The sequence below is a fragment of the Leucopleurus acutus genome (genome assembly GCF_964270905.1).
Source record: "Leucopleurus acutus genome assembly, chromosome: 16".
Classification (NCBI taxonomy): domain Eukaryota; kingdom Metazoa; phylum Chordata; class Mammalia; order Artiodactyla; family Delphinidae; genus Leucopleurus; species Leucopleurus acutus.
This window is the reverse complement of record NC_139158.1, coordinates 76510923-76528972: the sequence shown is the minus strand read 5'-3', so window position 1 is coordinate 76528972 and position 18050 is coordinate 76510923. Positions and strand designations below refer to the sequence as shown.

Sequence of the window (18050 nt, the reverse complement as noted above, 5' to 3'; positions counted from 1 at the left end):
GAGGCTTGTGTTTTAATCGTCACTTCTCCACCTGTTATCTCTGAGTCTGTTTTCTCACCTCTAAATTGGGGATATTCCTAGGAGTTGTGGCACAGAGTTGTGAGGATTAAAAGGTGGATATGACAGCTTGGTAAATGTCAGCTCTTCTAGTGTCCCCTTCTCTCTCGGTGCCAAAGCGTTTATCAACGCATTTTATCCCCACAGCAACCCTATGAGGTTGATACCGTCATCCCCCTTTTCAGAAGGGGAAATTGATGCCAGGAGAGGCTCAAGTCCCTTGCCTCAAGTCACACAGCAAAGTGAGTGGTGAAGGAGGACTCGAACCCAGAAAATTTCACGCCAGAGGTGAGTCCACCTTAGGAGCCCAAATGCTTCCCACTTGCTGTATGACTTTTTACAGTGACCCAAAGTCCAGGGCAAATATCTTCTGTGCTCTTCAAGGTAAACTTGAATCACGTGATACACGGAATAATGTCAAGATGATTCCATGTGGCCAGTGCTGGGAAGAAGATGCACGTGGCACTTGGAGCGTCAATTATGGCTGAATTTGACCTGGTGGAAGAAATCAAGGAAAGTTTCCCTGAGCGGGCAATGACTGGGAACAGCACAGGCAATGGCCGTGAGGAGGGAGAGGACATGTGTTCCAGAGGCCTTGAAAAGGGCCAGTGTAACTGGAGACCTCTCTGACCTCTGACCTCTCCAGCAAGTCTGACCTCTGACCTCTGACCTCTCCAGCAAGTCTCAGAGGTGCAGGCAGTGCCAGGGAAGGGGGAAAGTGAGGCACCCAGGGTGCAGATTTTAGGGAGGCTCGCATTTGAAGGGTGGTGCAAGTGCAGAGCCTGGATCGGAGAGTGAAAGCCTCCTTAAATTTGGCGCCCTAGACCCCTCACTGACTCCATCCTAGTCCTGGCCTAGGTGCAGGGCATTGTGGGTAGGGTGGTTAACCATCCTGGTTTGCCCTGGAGATTCCTGGTTGTTGTCCCAGTAAGGTCATACTAGGCCCCCTTTCAATCTGCTGATTGTCATTGTTGGATGATAATTCTTTGGTCACTCAATTTGTAGAGTCTGTATTTTATCCCATGGGAATGGGGAGCTACTGAAAGGTTTAGGTGAATGGAACGTGGGGGCAAGAATGGAGGCTGCTGGGATCATCCAAGTGGGAGACAAGTGGATGGAGTAGAGAGATGCTTAGGAGGCATTCTGTCAGAACAAGGTGATGAATTGGATGCACTGGGTGAAGGCTTCCAGCTTCCTTGTTCCTCTGTATTGAAAGTCCTGGTCATTTCTCAGCCAGTGTTCAGCTGTGTTGCCTTGAGGCAATCCTTTCACCTCTCTCAGCCTGTTTCCATATCCATATAAGAGCTTCTCAGACCATTTGTCATAGAGGAGTCACTTCTTGGATTTAACATTTGCAAGTATATGTTTCCAGGGCCTTTGCACGTGCCATTCCCTCTACCTCCTTCTCATCATTCAGGTCGCTGTTGAAATGTGACTTGCATAGGAGGCCCTCCCTGACCACTTCTTCTCTGGTTTACTCTCTATCCTATTATAGTTATGTTTTTCCCTATTTGTTTATTTGCTTCCTATCTCCGACTAAAATCTAAGCCCATGAGAGCAGGAGCTTGCTTCTTCAGGGATGTATATCCATCCCCAGCACCTATGACAGCATCTGGCACATAGTAGATGCTTAGTAAATATTTGTTCGATGGAATGAATGGATTGAGTGAAAGAGTGAACGAATGAATGAATGAGTGAATGCTTTCCCTGCCACCTTAATGCCCCAAATCATTTAGCTGCCCTTCTACAAGCCCCTTCTGGCCTGGGAGCATCGATCTTGGAAGCAAGACATCTGGCTTGGGTTCAAATTCTGACTCAGTCATTTAACAGCTGAGTTTAGATAAATGGCTTAACCCCTCTCGCCTTCATGTTTCACTTTAAGCCCGACCTGGTAGCGATGTTGTTGTGAGGATCCAACTAGATAGGAAAATGCCCCAGGCAAAATAGGTGCTTTTTATTCTTTTTATTTATTTATTTTTGCAGTACGCGGGCCTCTCACTATTGTGGCCTCTCCCGTTGCGGAGCACAGGCTCCGGACGCGCAGGCTCAGCGGCCATGGCTCACGGGCCCAGCCGCTCCGCGGCATGTGGGATCTTCGCGGACCGGGGCACGAACCCGTGTCCCCTGCATCGGCAGGCGGATTCTCAACCACTGCGCCACCACGGAAGCCCAAAATAGGTGCTTTTTAAAAATATTATAAACTTGCATCTATTTATTTATTTATATTTATTGAAGTATAGTTGACTTACAATATTGTGTTAGTTTCAGGTGTACAGCATAGTGATTCAGGTTTTTGGGTTTTGGTGGGGGTTTTTTGCAGATTACATTCCATTATAGGTTGTGACAATAGGCGCTTTTTAAAAGCTTTCTTTTCTTTTTCTTTCACAGTCACACCCTTCCAAGTCTGATCCCCCTTGCCCTCCCCACCAAGCACCTCAATACCTCCCTCGCACCAGAGCCTGGAGGGCCTTGCAGGTTGCTGGGCCCTCACGCACGCAAACATTTCCTCTCTCTAAAAGGGCAGGAAAAAATACCTTCCCGGCAACTGGTCGCGCAGTCCGCGGAGCGGGCGTCAGCGGAGGCGTCTGCGTGTGCGCACACGCATGCGCAGAAGAGCCCGGAGAACGGGTGGGGGGTGAAGAAGGGGCCGGCCTTTGAGCGACAGCGACGCAAGATGGCAGCCACCACGGGCTCGGGTGAGCGGGGGCGCCGGACCCGGCCGGCCGAGGGGGCATGGGCTCGGGCCGGGGGCCGGGGACCCGCGAAGGCCCTTGCTGCGGGGCCAGGGCCTCTGCGATGCCTCTGTCCCCTGGGCACCGTGGCGGCGACCCAGGCGGCCTGAGTGGGGAGGAGGAGCAGGCGGTGGCCGGAAGCACGGGCGGGGGCCTGAGGGGCCTGTGGGGCCTGTGGGCGGCGCGGCGAGGCCCAGAGGCTCCCCCGGGCGGCGTGAGGGCCCTGCTGAGAGGAAGGGCCGGGTCCCGCGGCGCAGCGGAGCGGCCAGAGCGGGTGAGGGGCGAGCCCAGAGGCACTGCCGAGGAGATCGGGGCTGGCGGCTCTTTAGGGGAGATCGAGGGGTCCCCTTGAGAACGAGGAGGCGCCCCAAAATGGATGGAAGTCCTTTATTTGGGTGCTGGGTGTCCGGGTGGGGGGAGGAGCCTTGGGATGTCCTTTTGGCGGGGACTTCGGAGAAGCCCCTCAGGATGGATGAGGGAAGAAAACAGCATCCTGAGGGGTGACTGAGAGGATCCCCCATTGGTAAAGGGCAGGGCTCCAGCGTTCGTTTGGGGGATTGGGTTAGCTGAGGAAATTTTTATGTTGATTAGAAAGGGGGGGTCTTGGGGTGGCTACTTTGGGGGGGATGAAGGGCATCTCCATAGGATACGTGAGAAGAGGAAAGGGATTTTTCAGATTCCAGAGGGATTTGGTTGGAGCAGCTGAAAGTGAAATGACCCCATCGTTACCGGGCCCCTACTTTTGGAGGTGGACGTTAGGTTTTAGGAGGCAAGCTCCGAGCAGGGCGGTTAGTGGAAGCTTGCGATATTGGGTGAAGAACAGATGAGTTGGGAGCCCTGGAGGTGTCTTGTCTGGGGAAGGGAGCCCCATGCAGTGGGTGAGAGTGGGAAAAGGTCAGGTTTCAGAGATGTTCTCTTTAGAGAAGAAAAATCTCCTTTGTTGGGTGAGGAAAGCGTACCCTAGGAGTGTCTGTTTTATGGAGACTGTCTCTCTCCCACGCTTTCGGGTGTTGGTAACATATGGGAGTGCAGCTCAGAAGTTCCCCAGTGGCTGGATGGGTTATGGGGAGAGGAACAAATAAAATGGGAAGTTTGGGGTGACTGGAGAAGAAAGCTGAGGTACAAGAGGGAAGGAGGGGGCTACGCTGTGGGCAGGGGGAGCTCTTCCAGGCCCTGGTAGGGAGGGGAAGGAGCATTGATCTTGACACTGGATTCACTGCTCAGTGTTCCGAAGATGCGCCAGAGGGTCAAATCCTGAAGGGTCTGTTTCAGACCTAACACTCACAGCTGGGCATCAGGGGATGGACTCAGGTGGCCTTCTGGAAGAGGCAGGGTGATGATTGTGTGGGGAAGGTCCCGCAGAGGGGCTGATGAGGCAAGAGAGTCGGACTCTGGAAGTGCAGAATTTGGGAGTAACAGAGTGTCCCCCTTTTGGTGAGGAGGGTGTCCGCTGAGGTGCCTGGCAGTGAAATTGGCCAGTGAAGTCCTCCCAGATGAGGTGACAGTGGGTGACGGCTGATGGAGGAAACGAACAGGCCCACCTGCCTGGGTACTGAAATCCTCCAGCTGTTTAAGGCCGCAGCAGCACTGTTAGGAGAGGGTTGGTGACCCAAAGCGAGCAGGGTGAGGGGAGTCTGTCTTTCCAGGATGTTACTCCTCTAGTATCCCAAGGGGCCATCTTTGTTTGATTGTTAGAGTGGGAATAGAAGGAATTGGAAGTAGGGGATCTGACTGAAGTCACCTACCCCAAGCTGCCTTTTACACTTAAAGCAGTGGGGTCTTCCTGGAGGATGAGGAAACCACACATCTTTTTCCTAGGTTTGGTTTCAGTTGGAACAGTGCTGAGTCAGTTCATTTACAAAGAGACTGCTACAGACATTCTCAGAAGAGAGAGGCTGAGTCAGGCCAGACTGCTGTGGGAAACGTCTCATGAGACTAACACCCCTGCCAGGTTGCTCTGAACTGGGGGTACACTGTGCCTGCAGCAGCCAGCGTTGTGATGGCTTTGCAGCTCAGCCCCTTGGCAATCACTTGAGATTGGCTACCTGTAATCCGGTTTAACAGCTCCTTAATTCTAACTTCTTGAAACCCTGCCAGTTGAAGAGTGCTTCATAAATGCTGTGGTGGTCAGATAAACCATCGTCAGCTGCTGTCTAGTGGCATACAAGAGCACTTGGCATGGTTTAGATAACATGGAAGAGGTTTTGAGGTGCCTTAAAATGGGCTTCCCAGGGGCTTCCCTGGTGGTGCAGTGGTTGGGAGTCCGCCTGCCGATGCAGGGGGCGCGGGTTCGTGTCCCGGTCTGGGAGGATCCCGTGAGCCATGGCCACTGGGCCTGCGCGTCCGGAGCCTGTGCTCCACAACGGGAGAGGCCACAACAGTGAGAGGCCCGCGTACTGCAAAAAAATAAATAAATAAATAAAGGGCTTCCCAGAACTCCTTTGTCTGTTTATTCAGCAGGTATTTATTAAGAATTTGCTGTGTCCCATTGTGAATAGTGAACAAGATGGACATAGCCCCTGTCCTTGAGGAGCTTCTATTCAAGTCAGAAGCCCATTAAAGGAGTAAATAATTAAGATTTCAGATAACAGTAAACGCTATGAAGGAAATTGTGTGATGTAGTATCTGGAGAGGTGGTCAGGGAAGGCTTCTCCAAGGGGGGGTATTTGAACTGAGACAAATGATGGAAGGAGCCAACAGTGTGTGTCACAGGCAGGGGACGGGGAGGCTGAGTGGAAAGGCCCTGTGGCAGGACTGAGCTTGGCATGTTGAAAGAACAAGCTAAAGGCCTCAGTGTGCAAGGGAGGCTTGTTAAAGAGATGAGTTGGAGAGAGAGATGAGTTTGGATTTTATTCAGTGTGGAAGAAAGCCATTGAACAAGTACCTGGTCTGAAGTAAACGTTCAGTAAATGTTTGTTGAATGAATGAATGAGAGTCTTAAAAAAAGAGAGGAATGACAAGATCTGACCATTGCTCCCAGGCAGTAAGAGGAGTGCAGAGTGCTAAGGGAGGGAGCAGAAAGATCATATTTGGGTTAAACTAAAATGAGTGTACAGGCCTCTCTGCTTTCTAACCCTGAGAAGTCTTTCAGGTGTGGTCAGGGGCCCTGAGGCCTTCCTTAGGTTTAGAACAAACCTCTTGATTAATCTATGCCCCTGGTTGCCAGGAAACAGCTGTGAAGCCTTTGAGTTCCTGTAAGGGCTGAACTTAGTTTTTTGTGGTCACTGCTTTCAACACTTGGTGACAGCAGCTTCCCACCTCCTTTGCTTCTGCAGTGTGTGATTTCCTCATAGATCTTAGAGGGGTGGAACTGTGGAAAACCCACTGGAATCCTCAGGATGCTTGTGTTGTGACAGGTGACTTCCTCCTGCCTTGGCCAGGATTGCAGGGCCTCAAAGAGTAGCCCTTGGCTGCCAGATCTTTCCTCTCACCCAGCATCCCACAGGCTGCCCTGACAGTAAACCAGAAATGGAGTGCCAGCAAAGTAAGCCCTTTACATTTTAAATTTGCATACGTTGGAGTGGCCGCATACACTCACTCCTCTTATGAACATTTAACCAGATGGGCAGTGGAGGTTAGTAGTCTTCCATTCCATTCAAGGGAGTTGCCTAGAAAGAGCTGGAGCTGGCAGATGAGAACCGGTAGTCTCTTAGCTGGTCTCGTTCCCGTGTGTCTCACTGTGTGAGCATCTTCTTGTGCCAGTTGTAGCTAAGTGCCTTTCGTACAACATGGGCCCTGCTTTCATGAGAACTTCTTCATGTTGTACGCAGCTGAAGAAACAGCAGTCTGCTCTAGTGATGGAGGGGAAACGCTTTGTTGGGCCACTACAATCTATTGTTCCTCTTATGGATTGCCAGGGTCAATTTGATGATCATGATTTTCCCTTCACAATAACTTTAAAACCACCCTCTTCCCCCCACCATATTCTCTTCCTCCCTCCCTCTCTCTCAGCTGAAGTGTAGCTCTACAGTAGTTTGATAAATGTAGAATAGAGGATATAAAGTCAGAAATCCTTTCTTTCTTTCTTTCTTTCTTTTTTTTTTAAAGAGTAGACACCTTTATTTATTTATTTTGGGCTGCATTGGGTCTTTGTTGCTGCGCACGGGCTTTCTCTAGTTGCAGTGCTCGGGCTTCTCATTGCAGTGGCTTCTCTCGTTGCGGAGCACGGGCTCTAGGCGCACGGGCTTCAGTAGTTGCAGCATGTGGGCTCAGTAGTTGCAGCATGCGGGCTCAGTAGTTGCAGCTCACGGGCTCTAGAGCGCAGGCTCAGTAGTTGTGGCTCACGGGCTTAGTTACTCCGCAGCATGTGGGATCTTCCCGGACTAGGGATCGAACCCGTGTCCCCTGCATTGGCAGGCGGATTCTCAACCACTGCGCCACCAGGGAAGTCCCAGGAATCCTCTCTTTAATTCTGAAAGGCCCCAGGGAAGTATAGAGCAGCACATTTGGTGAAGTAGAGATGTTAACACTGTTACTTTTATATTACGTAAAGTGGTTTAGAGGTTTCCTAGTACTTCGACTTAACCTGCTATGTCATCTCATCCAACTCTCCACAACCTAGTGAGCTCACCAGGGGAAGTATTGGCCCCCCAATATTCCTGAAGGAGATTGATGGCTGCCTGGGGAGTGGTGACACTCAGATTAGAGCCCAGGGGCTTTTGACTCCAGTTCCTTCCCCAACCTGCTCCAGTGCCTTAGGAAGGAAATGGAAAGGCATGGATTCAGGCATGTGCTCTTCCTCAGTCTTGGCGTATTCAATCTTGATGAGAGAACAGGCTTTAATGAGAAGTGTCTGCCACCTGTAGCAGGAACTCTTTATAGCATCCCTGGCCACATTTTACCCATTCTGGGTAATGTGCTGTCTAATGAGAGTGAAGGCCACTTCTTGCTCTTGCTTATACTTTACACTCAATAACTCAACACTCGTTGGGCTTAGGGCCCCCTCATGTCATGTACAAAGTCAGTCCTTGTCTTCATTGACATGCAAGCCCTTCAGACTTCTTTTTAAGCTGCACTTCTAAGGCTAACTATGGGTAGACACTGTATTAAATACATCATCTCGTTTCTGACAGCAATGCTTTGAAGCAGGTATCTATTGTGAAGGTGAGGAAACTGAGGCCCAGAGAGGAGAAATGACTTGCCTGAAGCTCAGAGCCAGTGACTTGCAAACCAGGGTACAGAACTGGGACAGCTCTGCTCCAGGACATATGCCCTTGTCCATATTAGCATTTTTCCAGCCCCCCGTTGCCTGTTTTCCAGCTAGGCATCTCAAGTTCCTTCAGCCATTGGCAGGTCTGTTGACATTCCTGCCTTGGCGGATTAGTTCTTTCATGGGTGGATAGTAATGACACCAAGTATGATTCCTTCTTCATTGTCACGTTCACCCCATACAAGTTCAGTAGGTGTAACCCCAAAATAGATGCCAAATCCTCCTTCTCTCCATCGGCATTATTGTCGCTCTTGTCCTACCAGTACCACCTTTCTCTTGCCTAAAAGACTACAAAAGCCTCCTGCTTCCAGTCTTGGCCTTTTCTAATCCATTCTCTGTCGAGGAGGCAGAATGGTTTTTTACAGACAAGAAAACAGAAACTGCCACTCTCTGCAGAAAGCCCTTCCTGCTGCACTTAGAATAAAATCCATCTCTTTTCCATGGCCCACAAGGGCTTCCATGGCCTTGGCCTTGCCTACCCCTGAGCTCGCGTGATGTGCACACCTGTGCCCTTGCTCTTCCCCTTTTAGGAATGCTCTGCCTGCCTGTGACTGCCTGCTTCTCCTTCTTCAGGTCTCAGCTCTCCAGAAAGTCCATCCCTGCCCAACCCTTTCAATATAGTCTTCTCACTCATTATCACATCTCTGTTCTGTTCTAAAGTGCATAACCTTATCTGAAGGTTTCTTGTTTGTTTTTCCACATTTCTGTGCCTTTGCAGTAGGGCAGGAATAATCCTTGTTCTCTGCTATGTCCCTAGCACCCACATAGTCCCTGACATAGAGTAGGTGCTCAATAAATATTGAATGTTGCAGTGAATTAATCCAGGGTCTCATCTTGATGTAGCCAAATATATAAATTTGACATATTTGGAGAAACATTATATGTGATAGGGCAGAAGCAAAAGTGCCTGTTCAGCTTTTCAAAAAGGAAAGCTCTTGTCCTGATTAGTTGGCATGTATAGATGGACTTCAGCATACAATTAACTCTTTCTCTCCTTCCCTGACTGTCCTGAGGCACTTACCACACCTTATTCTTTGTCTCCACCCCTTTCAGAGAAAATTTGATCTTTGGCCTTGGTCACCCTAGCAGCAGAGAAACACAGGGTCTTGCATCTTGTCACCAGCTGTTTGTTGTCACATTGTCTAGACTGTAAAGAATGATAGATTGCCGCTGTTTCTTCCCCCAGATCAGTGATTCTCAAACTAGTATATATTAGTATCACCTGGGGGGCTTGTTAGATTGCTGGGCTCCACCCTCAGTTTCAGATTCGATAGTTCTATGGTGTAATGTAGTGTAGTGTTCTGGTGTGTGGCCTGAGAATTTACATTTCTAGCCGGTTCCCAGGTGATGTGTAGGCTGCAGGTCTGGGGACCATACTTGGAGAATCATTGTTGTGTAGAAGGAGAGAAGAAATATGCTCCTCTGGACAGGCCCTAACCAGGCACCCAGACTGCACTGCACTTGCCAGTTGCTCAGAAACAAAAGTTACCTGCCCCTGACTTTATGCCCACTTTTCGAGAACGTTTAATCCAGGTGCATCACCTTCCAGGCCTCCTTATTTTCAGAATGGTAGCTGCACCAGACTCCTAGCTCAGTTCACTGTCTTCCCTGAATGGGCAACCAGACCAGTTTCAACTAGCAGCTTTCTTTCCCTGAGAAACCTGTGAGGCTCTGCCATTTTAAATCAAGACCCAGGCCAGGCCAGGGTTTTCCAAGATTGGCATGCTGTAATAGCCGCTGCTTTGTGGCAATGCTTTTCCCAAAAGGATGTTTTAAAGGGCTTCAAAATCCTTTTTGTACCACAAATATTTTAATATGTTGCTGTGTTTCAAATTACTGCATTAAATGTTTTACTAGGACATGGTGTAAAACCCTATCAAATATTCATACTTTTTTAACCTGGTTGTCATATTTTCTTTGTAATATCCTGCAGCTGCTGACTTTTCAGTTTATATTTAGCCAGGAGAAAAACTGGCTGACTTTTGATACTGACACAAATCCAGGAAAAATCCTTCTGGAGAGAAGAATTCTGAAGTAACAGGAAGAAATGTTTTCTTTTTAAAAATCTTGGGTTACTGCGTTATTTTAGCACCTTGGTAGAGTTATCTTAACATTTTCATAGCTAACCTTTTAATAGTTATAGTTTATTAAGATTAACAAGAGTCCATTTTTACATCCTCTATTGCCTCTTGAAGCTGTTCCTTCAGCTGCCTTTTAGGTGTCAGATTAACACACAAGTTTTAGGAACCTTAAAATTTAGCTTGATTCAATGGCTTAAAGTGCCATAGGAAGAAAATATGTTAGGGTATCACTGCGTTTTTCTGATCTGTTATGCTTCTGGTTTTTGACATATCTGGATTTAATTTTTAATATATTCACTGAAGTCTTTTGTTTAACGTGTCATGATTTTGAGCTTATTCTCTCCACTTGGGATGGAATGAAGTCCTCCCTGTGACTGATACACTCACAAGGTCTGCAGGAGCTCTGAACTCCACCAATATTTGGATTTATGTCCCTGGGGTAGCCCCTGAGGTTCTAGAACAAGGGTTATTTGGAGTCAAATGTTCTTGCTTTGTAGAAAATATTGGAGTTAGGCCATTTGGTGTTAAATGCTCTTGCTTTGTAGAAAATATTGATGTATTAACTTTGTATGCAGTTTCTAAATGGTTTGAAATATCAGTAACATGCTTTCATATATATTTTATGAAACAAAGTTCAATTTGTAATGAAGAATCCTTGACTTGTGTGGTGGGGGGAAAAAAACCAGTTTTCCCTCATTAAAAAAAAAGTTTCTCTAAAAGTCTTGATCACACTTCATTAAAAAATAAAACTACTTATCAAATTTTAATTATCTCAAAACAAAGAACCTTATCTTTGTTAAGGTATCTCAGTTATATGGTATCAGTGTCCAGTATTTTGGCCACAGTAGACCATATGAGAGGTTACAGTAGGAAAGGAAGAGGTACTGCCTTTTCTTCAATCAGGAAACATTTATTGAGTACCATTACATGCCAGATAGCATACCAGATTCTGGGGAGGTAGGATTGAATGAGTCACAACTCTAACTTGAGAAGCTCCAAGAGTGAGTCAGACAACAAAAAAAGAAAGAAAATGAAATTTAAAGAAAAAGAAAAGGTACAGCACAGACATTGTGTGAAGGTAAAGGAGCATGGGGTTGGGGGTAAGGAGGCTCTTAAAGGACCTCCACAGACTGCCCAGCTCCGAGTTGAAGATTTGTGTTTCTTCTTAAGATCATCATATTTAAAATTTAATGTATAACTTTTCTTGGGCTATTTGAAATCCATACTAAGCCCCTTTGATAATCTTTTTAATATTAGACTCCCTTTTAATAGTGCTATGAATGTTTCCCTGCTGTATTTCCAGAAATAAACCAGAGTTAGAATTTTGTGACGTTGAGCATTATTCATTCTGAAATAACATCCCTAGCTAACACCCGGCCACCATTCATTTATTCAGCAAGCGTTTGAGTACATGCTTTGGCAAAGCACTCTTTGACGTATTGGAAATTCAGCAGTGAACAAAACAGATGAAGTTTTATTCTCAGGGAGTTTATGTTCACATGGGAGAGACAGACAGTAAACAACTAATGAAGTGGAAGAGAATACACTTAAAATGTCAAGTGGTAATGATGCTGTGAAGAAAAATAAAGCAAGATAAGGGAATGGGAAGTTGGAGCTTAGATGAAGAATAAGGGAGCCAGCCAGCCAGCCAGCCATTCCCAGCTCGGGGACAGAGAATTCTGGGGTGAGGCAACATCAGGTGCAAAAGCAAAGTCAGGTTGCCTCTTCAGGAACTTCAAAAAGGATGGTATGGCTGAAGGAGGGTGAGGAGCAAGGGAAAGGGTGGCAGGAAATGATGTTGGAGAAACAGGTAGGGCTCTGTAGGTGAGGTTAGGAGTTTGGATGCTAGTTGTAAGGGAAAGCCAGTGGAGGGCTTTGAGAAGGGGAGTGATGGGATCTAACTTAACAGTGGTTGCAGTGGGAATGGTGAAGATGATTGTATTTGGGATATATTTGGAAATGGGTTAGGTATGGGGTATAAGAGAAAGATCTCTTATCATAACTCCAAGATTTCTAGCCAGAGAAATCTGTTTGTGCTATATACTGAGATCGAAGAGTGGGTACTTTTTGTTTTTTGAGGAGTGCAAGGGAGTTTTGTTTGGAATTGTTTTAAGTTGGAGAGGCCTATGAGGCATATAAACGGAGATGTGTAGAAGGCAGTTAGTTGGAAATATAAACTGGAGAGTTACTAAGCTTCCTTGGTCTGGGTAAAATCACTTGGGGAGGAGGCAGGAAAGCAGCGGTCAGTGGGCTGTGCCCTGAGACCTGGCAGCCAGTGTTTGCAGTCAAGGAGGTGGGGCCGATCAACTAGTGAGGTAGGAAGAGAGCCTGAGGCTAAGGGAAGAGAGTTACAGGAGGGAGTTATGGGTGCTGCTGAGAGCTCCAGGAACTTGAGGTAGGGGCTGAGAATTGACCACAGGATTTGGCTAGAGGGTGCTGCTTGGTGCCCCTGACAAGAGCAGTTTGGGTGAGTGACTAGCTAGAAAAGCCTGATTGGAGTAGGTGCGAGTGAAGAATTGCAAACAAGGGGTCTAGACAGCCCTTTTGAGATTTTTTGCTAAAAATGAACAAAGAAATGAGTTGGTAGCTAGAAGGGGATATGGGATCAAGTGAGGGTTTTTGTATTTTATACTACGATGGATAGTACAGTGCCGATGAAGGTGATTCAATCTCTGTCCCAGGTATTACACAAAGTGCTTTTATAGGTTTTACCTCATTGGTTCTTCCTCACCACTTGTAGAGGCAAAGAGTATCGGGATCCCTGTTACGCTGAGGGTCAAGGATAACTTGGCGTAGTCACCCAGCTAGATTGCTGGAAAGTTGCAGAGCATGGATTTGAGCCTAGGTTCCTGGTCTTAACCCTCTGCTGAGAGATTATAGAATTTTCTCTAAATTATATTCTGACTCTTATTTGTGGGAGGTAACTTCGCCATTCCTCTGACCAACCTTTTTAAAATAGAGTAGTCGGGACTTCCCTGGCGGTCCAGTGGTTAAGACTTCACCTTCCAGTGCAGGGAGTGCGGGTTCGGTCCCTGGTTGGGGAGCTAAGATCCCACATGGCTTGCGGCCAAAAAAAACAAAACATAAAACAGAAGCAGTATAGTAACAAATTCAATAAAGACTTTTAGAATGGTCCACATCAAAAAAAAAAATCTTAAAAAAAAATAATAAAAATAGGTCAACCAGGTATCCTTACATTTGTGATTCTACTTCCGTGGCATCTAAAGATCGTTTATGTGAGTATACACATACGGGGAAGCATGGGTTGACTTTGTGTTTATCTTTTATAAAATGGAGCGTACATACCTTTTTATCCTTTGCTCAGTTTTTTTATTTTTCAACGAATATTTATCTAAAGACTACCATGTAAAGGCCAGTTGTTTTAATGTTTTTTTAATAAAAATGGGAACTATCACAACAGTCATGCAAATTAATATGTGCTGCCTTAAATCTCTTTAACATCCCACCTACCTCAGCTTATATGCTTCTGGCTTTGTATCCTGAGATGTTAGTAGTAACACATCTCTAACCTGGCCTCTAATCCTTCAGCCCATCCTGAACATTACCTGGGAGATTTGCCTTATCTCTTGCCCTGCTCAGAGCCTTTTGCAGCTCCCCACTGATTACCCTCAGGATAAAGTCCTCTTAGTAACATGGCCCCACCTCTTTAGCTTTCATCACATTCAGAGGGGTCTATGACCCCCTCAAAGATTAAGAAACGTTGCCCTATGATTATATTTCTCTCATACGTTCTAATACTGTTTTGTTTTATTGAACTTTGTATGTGTATCTTGTTTCCATAGTGAGACTTTATACTCTAATTGGGAAGCTCCTGTTTTTATTTCTTTCATAGCCCCAATAAGGTCTAGCATGGTGTTGGATAAGTGTTTGATAATTATTGTACTGAAAGAAAGTGTGTGTACATATATATTACTAACAAATTTATAGGTAGGGAAATTTTGACAAACAGGTAACAAGTGTAGCTAACATTTTAAAAAATTGCAGTCCTGAAATGTGTGAATTTTGCTTGTAAAGGTGGAATGAGCTCAGTTTTACACACATTAAACATGGTGAACCCTAGATGGTTCCTTACTAGATAGAGTTCAGTATACCAGCTAACCAGATGGTTCCTTACTAGATAGAGTTCAGTATACCAGCTAACCAGGTGCTAATCAGCCACTTGTATTTAAATATCAAAAAAAGCTAAATGAATCACTGCATAATTTGTAAATTTTTGCAGTTCCTGATTTCTGCTAGCTGTAGTTATTCCCCAGACTTCACTTTTAATCAATTTTTGAGTGAAAATAAAAGTTTATGGCTTAGGAAAAATGAATTAAAAAGTAACAGTCCTCTTTAAAAGCTATCCAGGGACTTCCCTGGTGGTGCAGTGGTTAAGAATCTGCCTGCCAGTGCAGGGGACATGGGTTCGATCCCTGGTCCAGGAAGATCCCACATGCCATGGAGCAACTAAGCCCGTGTGCTACAACTACTGAAGCCTGTGTGCTACAACTACTGAAGCCTGTGTGCCTAGAGCCTGTGCTCCGCAACAAGAGAAGCCACCGCAATGAGAAACCCGCGCACCGCAACGAAGAGTAGCCCCCGCTCACCGCAACTAGAGAAAGCCTGCGTGCAGCAACAAAGACCCAATGAAGCCAAAAATAATAATAAACAAATAAATAATTTTAAAAAATAAAATGAAAAAAATAAAAGCCGTCCACTTTGTGGACTTAAATTCTTCGAGATTTTGCTAAATAAAGGTTAACTGAGTACTTAACTGCCCAATGCCAGATTACAACGTTTATCAACCTTTACTTACCCTTACCCTCAGAGGGTTTAAAATATCCTCTGAGCTAAACCTAGGATATTAGGGCTTACAGGGATTTTTTAGAACAATTAGGTGTCCTCGGATGTTGCAGAGTGGTGTCCCATAAGCAGAATCTGACCCATAGACATTTGGCCAGGGCAAAGGCGTGACTGTCCCCTTTAGAGAGGATGTGTATTCTCCAGCTCACCTCAGTTCTTAACACTTCCTGTTGTTTTGAGCCAGACATTAAAGAAATCTGCAAAGCCATACCACTCTTCTCACTAGTTTAATTCTGTTCTTTGGAAAATATAGTTATATGTTGTTTATCTTAGCACATAAATGGTTGGTTGTGGTTAGTTGTAAATGAATTAAATATTTTTATAATTTCTCAGTTTTAATTTTCTAATTTGGTCAATATCAATAGCTATAACCCACATACACAAAGGCTCTTTGAAGTCTTCAATAATTTTTAAGAGTGTAAAAAGGTCTTGAGATCAAAAAAGCTGAGAACTGCTATTCAAATGGAATAAATGCTTATCATAATCAGTATATAGTACAATTATTCTGATATTCATATGTATATTCCAACTCTTGCTTGGAATATTTCTAGACTGCCTAATAGATGCTGGCCAATCCAGAGTTTTTCATTTATTAAGCTGTTTTGATGCCTGTTTTATAATTGAATCAAATTGAATCATCCTGTAATGTCAGTACAGAAGTAACAACGAAAAGCTGACTTTGTCCTCTGTGGTGCTCATTTACTGTTCCAAATACTAACCTAAAATAAGTTTAAGTGACTCATTTGTTGTTGTGCAGTTGTGTATATGAGCTCTGCATGCTTTGTTTTTAAGTAATTAAATGTCTCTAATCCAATGGAAATACCTGTTGGAAGTGCAAGATTCGTTACTAATATAATATTTTCCCCTACTTCAGAAGTAAAAAAATCAAGCGTCAGAAAGATATGTTGAATTCACTACCTGTTTTGAAACTAATAGCAATGAGCTTGTGATATTTGGATTAAGGGGGACTTCCCTGGTGGTCGAGCAGTTAAGACTCTGCTTCCAGTGCAGGGGGCGCGGGTTCGTTGCCTGGTCGGGAAACTATGATCCCACTTGCCGCGAAGTGTGGCCAAAAAATTAAATTAAAAAAAAAAAGATTTCCTCATCAGACCTGGTTGTTAGATGAAGAGGGAACATTTCCACCTATAAGGATGTTCTTTGCTAAAGTTTACAAGAGGAACAGTTACACCTGAAATAATTAATCCAACCTGATTTAAAGATCTGACACAGGGCTTCCCTGGTGGCGCAGTGGTTGAGAGTCCGCCTGCCGATGCAGGGGACACGGGTTCGTGCCCCGGTCCGGGAAGATCCCACATGCTGCGGAGCGGCTGGGCCCGTAAGCCATGGCCGCTGAGCCTGCGCATCTGGAGCCTGTGCTCCGCAACGGGAGAGGCCACAACAGTGAGAGGCCCGCGTACCACAAAAAAAAAAAAAAAAAAAAAGATCTGACACAAAAAATAGCGCATTTGGGGGAATTCCCTGGCAGTTCAGTGGTTAGGACTTGGCGCTTTCACTGCTGGGACCCCGGGTTCAATCCCTGGTCGGGGAACTAAGATCCTGTAAACCGAGGAGCAGCCAAAAAAGAAAACAAAAGAAAAAACATTTTTTATCTTGCCAAAGAGAGCAACTTGAAATAGAGGTCACATGTATAACTTCATTCAAGAATGAAGGGCTGGGCTTCCCTGGTGGCGCAGTGGTTGAGAGTCCGCCTGCCGATGCGGGGAGCGGCTGGGCCCGTGGGCCATGGCCGCTGAGCCTGCGCGTCCGGAGCCTGTGCTCCGCAACGGGAGAGGCCACAGCAGTGAGAGGCTCGCGTACCGCCAAAAAAAAAAAAACAGTGAAGGGCTGGGCTTCCCTGGTGGCGCAGTGGTTGAGACTCTGCCTGCTAATGCAGGGGGCACTGGTTCGTAGTCCTGGTCTGGGAGGATCCCACATGCCGCGGAGCAACTAGGCCCGTGAGCCACAACTACTGAGCCTGCGCTCCGCAAAAAGAGAAGCCGCGACAGTGAGAGGCCCGCGCACCGCGATGAAGAGTGGCCCCCGCTTGCCACAACTAGAGAAAGCCCTCGCACAGAAACGAAGACCCAACACAACAAAAATAAATAAATTAATAAACTCCTACCCCCAACATCTTCTTAAAAAAAAAAAGTGAAGGGCTTAGCCATGGGAGCTATTGTACTTTGCTGTTGATCATTTGACTTGAACAAGTTTTGGTAACACTAAAGAACACAGACCACTTAAAGTTAGTCACTTAGGGAATACTATGAAGTGAGATTCCCACTCTCAGAGAATCCTTGATCCTTATTTCAATCAGGTGTCACATAACTGAAGCCCTAGAGAAGGTGAGGAAGCATGACTGATGTAACTTATCTGGGGAAGAGTGTTCCAGGCAAAGCGAATAGCAAGTGCAGTTTGGTTGACATGGTTCCTAAGTGTTGTGTTGATCAAATGACACAATCATGGTTGTTTTTTTTTTTTTTTAACATCTTTATTGGAGTATAATTGCTTTACAATGGTGTGTTAGTTTCTGCTTTATAACAAAGTGAATCAGTTATACATATACATATATCCCCATATCTCTTCCCTCTTGGGTCTCCCTCCCTCCCACCCTCCCTATCCCACCCCTCTAGGTGGTCACAAAGCACCGAGAGCTGATCTCCCTGTGCTACGCTGCTGCTTTCCACTAGCTATCTGTTTTACATTTGGTAGTGTATATATGTCCATGCCACTCTCTCACTTTGTCCCAGCTTCCCCTTCCCCCTCCCCCTCCCCATATCCTCAAGTCCATTCTCTAGTAGGTCTGCTCTTTATTCCCGTCTTGCCCCTAGGTTCTTCATGACCTTTTTTTTTTCTTAGATTCCATATATATGTGTTGGCATACGGTATTTGTTTTTCTCTTTCTGACTTAACTTCACTCTGTATGACAGACTCTAACAACCCAATCCAAAAACGGGCAGAAGACCTAAATAGACATTTCTCCAAAGAAGATATACAGATTGCCAACAAACACATGAAGGAATGCTCAACATCATTAATCATTAGAGAAATGCAAATCAAAACTACAGTGAGGTATTATCTCATACTGGTCAGAAAGGCCATCATCAAAAA

General features: G+C 45.8%; 1 protein-coding gene across 1 annotated transcript in view; it reads left to right on the top strand.

The window, feature by feature from the left end:
• Nucleotides 1-2702: 2702 nt before the first annotated feature.
• UBE2V1 (ubiquitin conjugating enzyme E2 V1) overlaps nt 2703-18050 on the top strand; it is a 31352-nt gene continuing 16004 nt past the window's right edge. Inside the window, exon 1 of the mRNA XM_082856789.1 lies at nt 2703-2753. Within this exon, the coding sequence (XP_082712915.1) occupies nt 2732-2753 (22 nt within the window). The 5' untranslated portion in view covers nt 2703-2731. The remainder of the gene's footprint in view (nt 2754-18050) is intronic.